Genomic DNA, 9423 nt, shown 5'->3' with positions numbered 1-9423 from the left:
ATATATCGCAAAACGTCTTTCTTTATTAACTAAAATGCAAAGAGAATATTTCTTGATTACCTATTATTGGCCAGACATTAGGAGCTTTACATAGACAATATCATTTAAACCTCACAATAATACCAGTTAGGAAAGTCTTACTACGCCTGATTTATTTATGAGGAAACTGACTGAAGCACAGAGAGCATATAGATTGTTTTATATGTCACATTACCTGGTATAGTTTTTGTTGTTGTTGTTAAGTGCCATTGAGTCGGTTTCGACCCATAGCGACCCTGTACAGGGTTTCCGAGGGTGTAAATCTTTACGGGAGTAGAAAGCCTCATCTTTCTCCCGCGGAGCGGGTGGTAGTTTCGAACCGCTGACCTTAAGGTTCGCAGCCCGATTCGTAACCACTATGCTACCAGAGCTCCTTAGTAGCTTGCACCAAATAAATGCTCAATGTATTTTAACTAGTAAATTATATTAATTTGTTCAAATGAAATATATATTTCAGATCCATACAAGTTCAAGATTTTGAATAAGTAAAACCCATAAGCATGTATTAATTATTAAAATATTCAACATATACTGCATGTAAGATGTGTTCCCTGCTTTGAGCCTTGTAATCTAGGAGAGTTCTTAAACATAAGCAGAAGTAACCGTAATGCAGAATGTCCATGCTGTTAGCTAGGTGCTAATTCTAAGACGTCATACAAATCAAACAGATTTAAGGGAGAAGGCTTGTCAAGTAAGTATACAAATTCCTGATAATAATATTGTAAAATCACTTCACTCTTCTCAACTTTAGGAAATTAAGTTTATTAGTATTTCCAAGAGAGCACTGAAAACAGTAATGTTAGTACAGTATGAGAAAGTAGAAAATTCTGATTGTGCAACTTTGTATATTTGAACCATAGTATAGATACTCTTTTCAAGCAGTCATATTTCATTATGTTGCAGATAAATCCAAAGCAGATACCAAAGTTGCCGTGGTGGCCAAAAAAAAGGTAAGATAATGTTTGATCATATAAAATACACATACTTAAGATTCCATTTGATTAGCAGCATTTTTAAAAGAAAATTAAGTTAACATTTAAAAACAAAATGACATATGCTGTATTTTTATACAAATAATACATGCCTATGTTTGCCTTCGTAAGCACTGTTGTGTCAATCTTTTTTTTTTTTACATGTTGGTGTAAAAACAAATAGCATAGCACATTTAAAGAGTTATCTCCACTGGTTGGAAGGGAATAATCAGCAAACTGCAGGCATGTTTTATATATACCAACTTTATATAAAAGAACAGTAATCAAGTTTCTTCTACTAAATAGCCTTTTAGATATTATTAGTTGAGCATTTGCATCCTTTCTTAGGTTAACACTAGAAATTAATACTTATGGATATTTATATGGATGGTGGTGGTAGTGTACCATGGAATCGGTTCTGACTCATAGCGACCACATTTAGAGGTTTCTGAGGCCATAAATCTTTATGGGAGCAGAAAGTCTCATCTTTCTCCTGCAGAATGGCTGGTAGTTTTGAACTACTGACCTTGAGGTTAGCAGCCCGACTTGTAACCACTACCGCTACCAGAGCTCCTTATTTATATGTATGGTGATAGTGAGTCCTGATGTGGTGCTGTGGGTTAATGAGCTGGACTGCAAAATCAGTTTGAACCTCAAGGTCAGTGGTTAAAGTTTACCAGCCACTGCTAAGAAATCCTATACAGGGACGCTATGAGTCGGAAGCAATTCTACAGCACTTAACAGCAACAATGATAGATTTATCAGTAATAAGAACAAGAGAAAATTATGCTAAGAAGTAAACAATTGCTTTTATTTAAACTACATTTCCTATTGTTGTTGTTAGTTGTCATTGAGTTAATTCTGATTCATGACAATCCCTTGTGTGCAGACTGAAACTGTTTCATAGGGTTTTCAAGGTTGTGACCTTTTGGAAGTAGATCACAAATCTGTCTTCCAAGGTGTTTTTGGGTGGGATAGAAGTGCCAACCTTTTTGGCTAGGAGTTTTGCTACCCAGGAACTCATAGTTTACTCACATATACTGTCATATAAAGATTTTTTTAAATTTTCTTATATGCTGTATTATAGTAATATATCCACACAATTTCATGGATAAGGTAAACAACTAAAATTTACAATTTAATATGTACTTTACCTTAAACATATGTAGAAAGCAACATCAGCCATTTGAAATAGTTTTTTAACCTAGACTCTTACTTTTTTAATGAAAAGAATTTTTAAACTTTAACTTATCATTCTATATATTGCATGTAGAGTGACTTGTAACTCGACCTACTGTCAAAACTGTAACAGTGATAGGATGAACCTTGGCATTCTTCTTAAGTTACAATGTTCTAACAGGACAATAATGGAAACGAAAAAGAGTTGATGCTTAAAACAAATCCTTTTGGACATTTAATACATTGATGTCTTAAGAAACAGAACTGTGATTGAAAGGAAAGCTAATATTGGGAACTTTCTGTGTTTGTTGGTAGAGGTAGGACAGGATGGACCAGGAAGGTTTAGTGTCACAAATGGAAACAGGAAAGGATGTTGGGCATGGATTGATAGATGAATGAGTGAAATATTTTTTGTATTCTGAATATGTATGTATTTATAAATCCACTTGAAATAAGATTTTGTTTTATCCTTTGACTTTTGTATTTGTAAAAGGAATCTGGACATTTCTAATGGCTAAATAGAATGCTCTTTTGCTGAAAGGAATTCAATATTGTACCTTTTGCTCTTTTATTTGTAAAGGAATCCGGACTTTTCTCTGGCTAAATAATGTTGATATTCCTTTGCTGGAGGAATTCAGTATCATAGAAGACAAGATTGCCCTTTATAAAAGAAAGGAAATATTACTTGTTTAGGTCTGAAAATTTGGACAAGAATATGTGAGGTAGTTCAGGATTATTTCAGTCTCTGTTCAAGGGTATTTAGAATAAAAAATGATCAAGATATTAACTAACATTTCAATATATTTTTAATTATTACGAGTAGTTCTCAACTAGGGCGTTGCCCTCTCATTCATAGGGTGATCTATGAACAAGAGCTGGCTGATGTGTCCTGTAAGTGTGGAAATTGAGAATAAGCATTTAGAAACTTATATGGTAATTAGACAGAAAACTTTTTTGCAGTGAATCTAATCACAGTAAAATTAAGCTAATATTTTATGTCTTTGTTTTTTATTTTACTACATATTTCTAGTTAGTATCTTTTATTTTGCAAAAGTAAAGCTCTGCAACAGATTAGGGATGAGGAAATAGTCCTTCACCTCCAATAGTTTGAAACGTAGGGACTACAGGGCATTTTATTGGGAAAGGATTGGGATACCTTCCCAATAGATGGTGCAGACTATAACAAGGAACCATCCACAGTCAGCATGATTTTTAAATGTTCTTGGCAGTTTAAAAAACTCTGCAAATATAATTGTATTGTTAGGTGCCATCAAGTCAGTACCAACTCATAGCGAACTTATTCACAACAGAATGAAACACTGCCCGGTCCTGGGCCAACCTCACAATTATTGCCATGCTTGAACCCGTTGATGCTGCCACTTTGCCAATGCATCTCACTGGAGGCCTGCCTCTCTTTCTCTGACCCTCCACCTTACCAAACATGATATCCTTCTCAAGCAAGTGGTTCCTCCTGACAATATGTCTGAAGTATGAGAGATGAAGTTTGGCCACCCTGGCCTCCAAGGAGCACTATGGCTGCACTTCTTCTAACACAGATCTGTTGGTTCTTTTGGCAGCCCATGACACTTTCAATATTCTCTTCCACCACCATAACTCAAAAGCATTAATTCTTCTGCGGTCTTCCTAATTCATTGTCCAGCTTTCGCATGCATATGAGGCTATTGAAAATACCATGGTTTGGGTCAGGCACACCTTAGTCCTCAAGCTGACATCTTTGCTCTTCAACACTTTAAAAAGATCTTGTGCAGCAGATTTACCTAATGTGCTACGTCATTTGATTTCTTGACTGCTGTTTCCATGAGTGTTGATCCAAGAAGAATGAAGTTCTTGACAACTTCAATCTTTTCTCCATTGATAAGAATGTTGTTTATTGGTCCAGTGGTGAGGATTTTTGTTTTCTTTACATTGAGATGCAATCCATACCGAAGGCTGTGGTCTTTGATGTTCATCACTAAGTATTTTAAGTCCTCGTCACTTTTAACAAACAAGGTTGTATCATCTGCATATCACAGGTTGTTAATGAGCCATACACCAATCCTGATGCCACGTTTTTCTTCATATAACCCAGCTTCTCAAATGGTTTGCTCAGCATACAGGTTGAATAAGTATGGTGAAAGAATGCAACTTTGTCACACACCTTTCTTAATTTTAAACCGTTTAGTGTTCCCATGTTCTGTTCAAACAACTGCCTCTTGGCCCAGGTACAGAGTCCTCATGAGTACAATTAAGTGTTCCAGAATACTAATACTTTGCAATGTTGTCCATCGCTTGTCATGATCCACACAATCGAAAGCCTTTGTGTAGTCAATAAAGCACATATAAACATCTTTTTGGTATTCTCTGCTTTCAGCCAAGATCCATTGGACATCAACAATGATATCTCTCATTCCATGTCCTTTTTCTGAATCTGGCTTTAACCTCTGGAAGTTCTCTGTCAATATGTGCTTACACCAATTTCTGTATTACCTTTAGTAAAACTTTATTCACATGCGATATTGTCTGATCATTTCCACATTCTGTTGGGTTACCTATCTTTGAAATGGGCATAGAAGCATAGTTATTGACAAACAATGAAACATATTTACAAATATATTAACAGGGAGGTTTGGGATGTCTGTAACACTCTTAAACCCAAATGTTAGTAAAATAAAAGATGTATGAAATACTTTAAATTCACTGAAATTTTCTAAAGCAATATTTCAGAGTTTTGCTATTATCTGTGTAAATATTTTAACTTAATAATTAGAAATCTGTTTTTAAGGTGCATATTGAAATTCTTTTTTGATAGCCTTTTGTCCTTTACTGTTACTAAGATTGTCCCCAGAAGTTTACCTTAAAATTCTTTGTTGTAGCCCATATTATTACTTTTTTTACTACTTTATCATCTAGATATTCTTCCTAACCTATTGAATGCTATGGTGAAGATCTTTTAAAATACCAGAGACTGCAAGTAGAGATATGTTTTCTGTAATGTGATGTTAATCCCCTTTTACAACACAGGAAATTATTGTGCCACATCACTTGGGAGAACATGCTTCTGATTTTTTATGCTCTGTCTTTAATTTATTTTAGAATACTATCCCTATTCCAATTTAGATTATTAGTTTCTTTTCTTTTTTACTATGTAATAAGTCTGATCTGTTTTTACTTAACATAACTGTGGTTTCTTTTGTGTCTACCAATACTTCTGCTCTTTGATTTCCTGTAGATCCTGTACCATTGACTTTAAGCATGTTGTTTCAGTTAAAATCTAGAACCTATTTTCTTGATTATGTCTTGAAATTAGTTGCTTCCAAGCATATACATATAGAACTATATTTCCATTTTTTTCTTTTTATATTATAGTTATAACTTGTTAAAATTATGGATACAGTCAGATGTATTAAAGTACATGCTATAGTGCTATAATAAAGAGATTCAAATTGCTGTACATCACACAAAATAGAAATTTAACTCTTTATCATACAGAACTCTTATGTTGAAAGGTAGGCTGTAGGTCTAGGGAAAGAGGAAGCCTTGCCTCATAAGATTATCCAAACTCACAAGTTCCCTCTTTGTTGTTTGCCCAACTCCTAGGATGTAATTATCATCTATATGGTCAGAAGTTTATTGCATATATGGCCCATAGAAGTAAAGTGGAAGATGAATGCAAACCATTAGCTGAAGGAAACTGAAAAACAAAACATGTACTTGATACTGCACATATTTTCTCTCATATCCCACTGTCCAGAATTCAATACCATGGCTCCATTCGGTAACAAAGTGAAGCTTCTGGCTGGGCAGACTTGGAGGGAGATTTTATTGTTAAAAGGAAGAAAGGGAACATAGATACTGGGATACAGATAATGATCCAAGAGGGTCATTTACAGGGGGAAGGAAATATTTCAAAGTATTTGTTATAAAAGGGGGTCACTAGTTCAGACAGGGTTGAGTAATACTGACAGACTATTACATTTGACTTTTATTGCAGCAGTGGGAAGGAGCTCTGGTGACATTGCACGATAGACATTGGACTGCTAACCACAAGATCAGCAGTTCAAAGCTACCCATGGCCTGGTGTGATTCTGTCCCACCGGACTGTTTTCTTTAGCTGCAACCCAGTTCTCTCCAGCCCTTCTTCTCTGTTCCCTAAGTGCACACCATCACCCCCTGGAGGATTCGATGGATATGGGCATGAATCCTCTGAGGCCCCCAAACTACCTCTTCAGTTGTGAACTAAAGCTGATAAAGATTATCACTTTAAGGTGGAAAATGATAAAAATGATCACCAGTTATCATTAAGAACAGTCGGTTTGGGGGCTGGTGCCAAGGATGAATTGCACATTGATGAAGCAGAGACAATGAATTATGAAGGTAGCCCAATTAAAGCCACACTGGCTATTTTGAAAATATCTGTTCAGCCAACGATCTCCCTTGGGGGCTTTGAAATACTGCCACAAGTGGTCTTACAGTTGAAGTGTGGCTCAGGGCCTGTGCATATTAGTGGACAGCACTTAGTAGCTGTGGAGGAAGATGCAGAGTCATCTTAAGAAGAAGTGAAACTCTTAAGTATATCAGGAAAGCGGTCTGCCTCTGCAAGTGGTAACAAGGTTCCACAGAAAAAAGGAAAGCTTGCTGCAGATGAAGATGATGATGATGATGATGACGACGACGACGATGATGAAGATGATGATGATTTTGATGATGATGAAACTGAAGAAAAAGTTCCAGTGAAGAAATCTATACGGGATACTCCAGCTAAAAATACACTAAAATCAAACCAGAATGGAAAAGACTCAAAACCATCAACACCAAGATCAAAAGGTCAAGAATCCTTCAAAAAACAGGAAAAAACACCAAAAACACTAAAAGGACCTAGTTCTGTAGAAGATATTAAAGCAAAAATGCAAGCAAGTATAGAAAATGATGGTTCCCTTCCTTAGGTGGAAGCAAAATTCATCAATTAGGTGAAGAATTGTTTTTGGATGACAGACCAAAAGGCTACTCAAGATTTCTGGCAGTGGAGGAAGTCTCTTTAAGAAAATAGTTTAAGCAGTTTGTTAAAAATTTCCATCTTATTTCATTTCTGTAACAGTTAATATCTGGTTGCCCTTTTTTATAATGCAGAGTGAGAACTTTCCCTACCATGTATGATAAATGGTGTTCAGGTTCTTTTGCCAAGAATGTGTTGTCCAAAATGCCTGTTTAGTTTTTAAAGATGGAACTCCACCCTTTGCTTGGTTCAAAATATGTATGGAATGTTATGATAGGACATAGTAGTAGCAGTGGTCAGACACATGGAAATGGTGGGGAGACGAAAATACACATGTGAAATAAACTCATATTTTAATTAAAAAAAAAAAATCTACCTATGGATCTACAGGAGCCTTTTGCTTTTTGCTCCCATAAAGATTTATAGTCACAGTAATCCTGTACAGAGTTGCTGAGTTGCAACTGACTCCATGGCAGTGGGGATTTGGTCTCTATGGGAAATCGGTGTTACCATAAATGTTCTTTAAAAAGGAGCTACCCCAGAGGTATAATGACTAATAGGAGCGTCCGATTCAGGGTAGGAATCCAGTTGTAATGGAACACAATACCACAGCTTTCTTTGGCATTTTTTGTTTGTTTGCTTTCTAAATCATGTTAGTGTTTCACCTTTGACTCTTAAATAACTTTGAACTTGATAATTATTAATGGACATAGCCTTTGTTTGTTTGTTTGTTGGTTGGTTCTTAAAATGTCATCTGTATAGAACTTTCAGTTTACAAAGCACTTGCACAAACCCTGTTTCACTTCAGACCCTTGGGAGGGAGAGAGCAGACAGTGTTATCCATCAACTTCCGAAGTAGATAATTTTTGGCTAGAAAGTTAAGAACTTGCCCATTGCCATGCAGTACTCCTTAAGTGTTTTTATTTAATCTTAATTAGTTTTCCTTAGTTTCTGTTAAGTGTTGGAAAGATAGTATCAGTAGAGGCTTCAGCATTCCCTTCAATAATTAAGATCATTTTAGTTATCTTGTACATTTTGGATATATAGATAATGAATAATATTTTTTTAAGACAACTGTTTTTTATAAAACATTATAGATGAACAAAAGAAAGCTGTTACTTTGAATGCAGAAAATAATATTAAAGATACAACGTATGATGTGCTAAGCACCATCCGTATGTGATTTCATTCAATTCTAGTAATAGTTATGTAAGGCAGTCATTATTTCTCTGGGTCATAAATGAAGAAAATGGGCATTGGGATGTTCACCACAACCAAAAACACAATACAAAGATAAATGAGAAAAATATATACCTTTATAATCCCACATCTCATCTTGCAGCAGTGTGTATTTGATTTATCTATACTTAAATAAACAAATATGTATATGCACATATGAAGTTTTTTGTGATTATTTTTTGGTTTTACAACAGTGAAATATTATAATTTATGTTACTCTATAAATTTAACTTCTTAGACTAACTGGAAAAAAAACATGTGGGCAGTCATGTTTGGCTTCCCCTGCCTTCACAAGGGGGAAAGAGAATCAAACTGAAAATCAGCCAAGCCTGATTCCTATGAAGTAGAGGTCAGACCTGCTTCCATTCTACAACCTTCTTTAACCTATTCTGACACTAACCATTCTTCCCACAGCACTGTCTGCTTCATATCTGGGTTCAATAGTCCATTGAAATGTCCACACAGAACTCATAGCAATACTCATGATTATGGGGTTTATTAGGGAAGTAATCAAGGATCTCTGGTAGAGTAGTGGTTACGAATCGGGCTGTGAGCCGCAAGGTTGGCAGTTCGAAACAACCAGCTGTTCCGTGGGAGAAAGATGAGGCGGTCTGCTCCCGTAAAGATTTACAGCCTCGGAAACCCTGTGTAGGGTTGCTATGAGTCGGAACCGACTCCATGGCACTTAACAACAACAATCAGAGTATAATTCAGGATCAAAACCATCTCAGGATATAGCAGTTCTCCAGTCAGGAACACCTCTTTTCTGCCATATAACAGGCACACCTCACTCTTGTTTTCAGCCTTTCATCTATGTTGTCTTTTCATCTCTGTCTTGCTTGAGTACATGTTGCAAAGTTCTTTTAAGCAGTCTGTGAATGCCTAAAGGGCACATTCTGCAAGCCAATCTCCTGCCTGTAGATACTCAGCTTTAATCAGTCCATGGGCGTAAAGCCCAAAGCTGCTCTATCTCTCCATGCCACCACCTCTGCCAATACCTCT

At 36.0% G+C, this 9423-nt stretch overlaps 1 protein-coding gene and 1 pseudogene across 1 annotated transcript in view; both read left to right on the top strand.

Moving 5' to 3' along the window:
* The window catches only part of ZCWPW2 (zinc finger, CW type with PWWP domain 2), a 169353-nt gene that overhangs the window by 94704 nt on the left and 65226 nt on the right, over positions 1-9423 (top strand). Inside the window, exon 4 of the mRNA XM_006851605.1 lies at positions 943-989. Within this exon, the coding sequence (XP_006851667.1) occupies positions 943-989 (47 nt within the window). The remainder of the gene's footprint in view (positions 1-942; positions 990-9423) is intronic.
* On the top strand, positions 5952-7228 carry LOC102810687 (annotated as a pseudogene).

Source organism: Chrysochloris asiatica, unplaced genomic scaffold (assembly GCF_000296735.1).
Source record: "Chrysochloris asiatica unplaced genomic scaffold, ChrAsi1.0 scaffold00030, whole genome shotgun sequence".
NCBI lineage: Eukaryota > Metazoa > Chordata > Mammalia > Afrosoricida > Chrysochloridae > Chrysochloris > Chrysochloris asiatica.
Note: the sequence above shows the minus strand (reverse complement) of the source record. Positions and strands in the feature narration are given on the sequence as shown.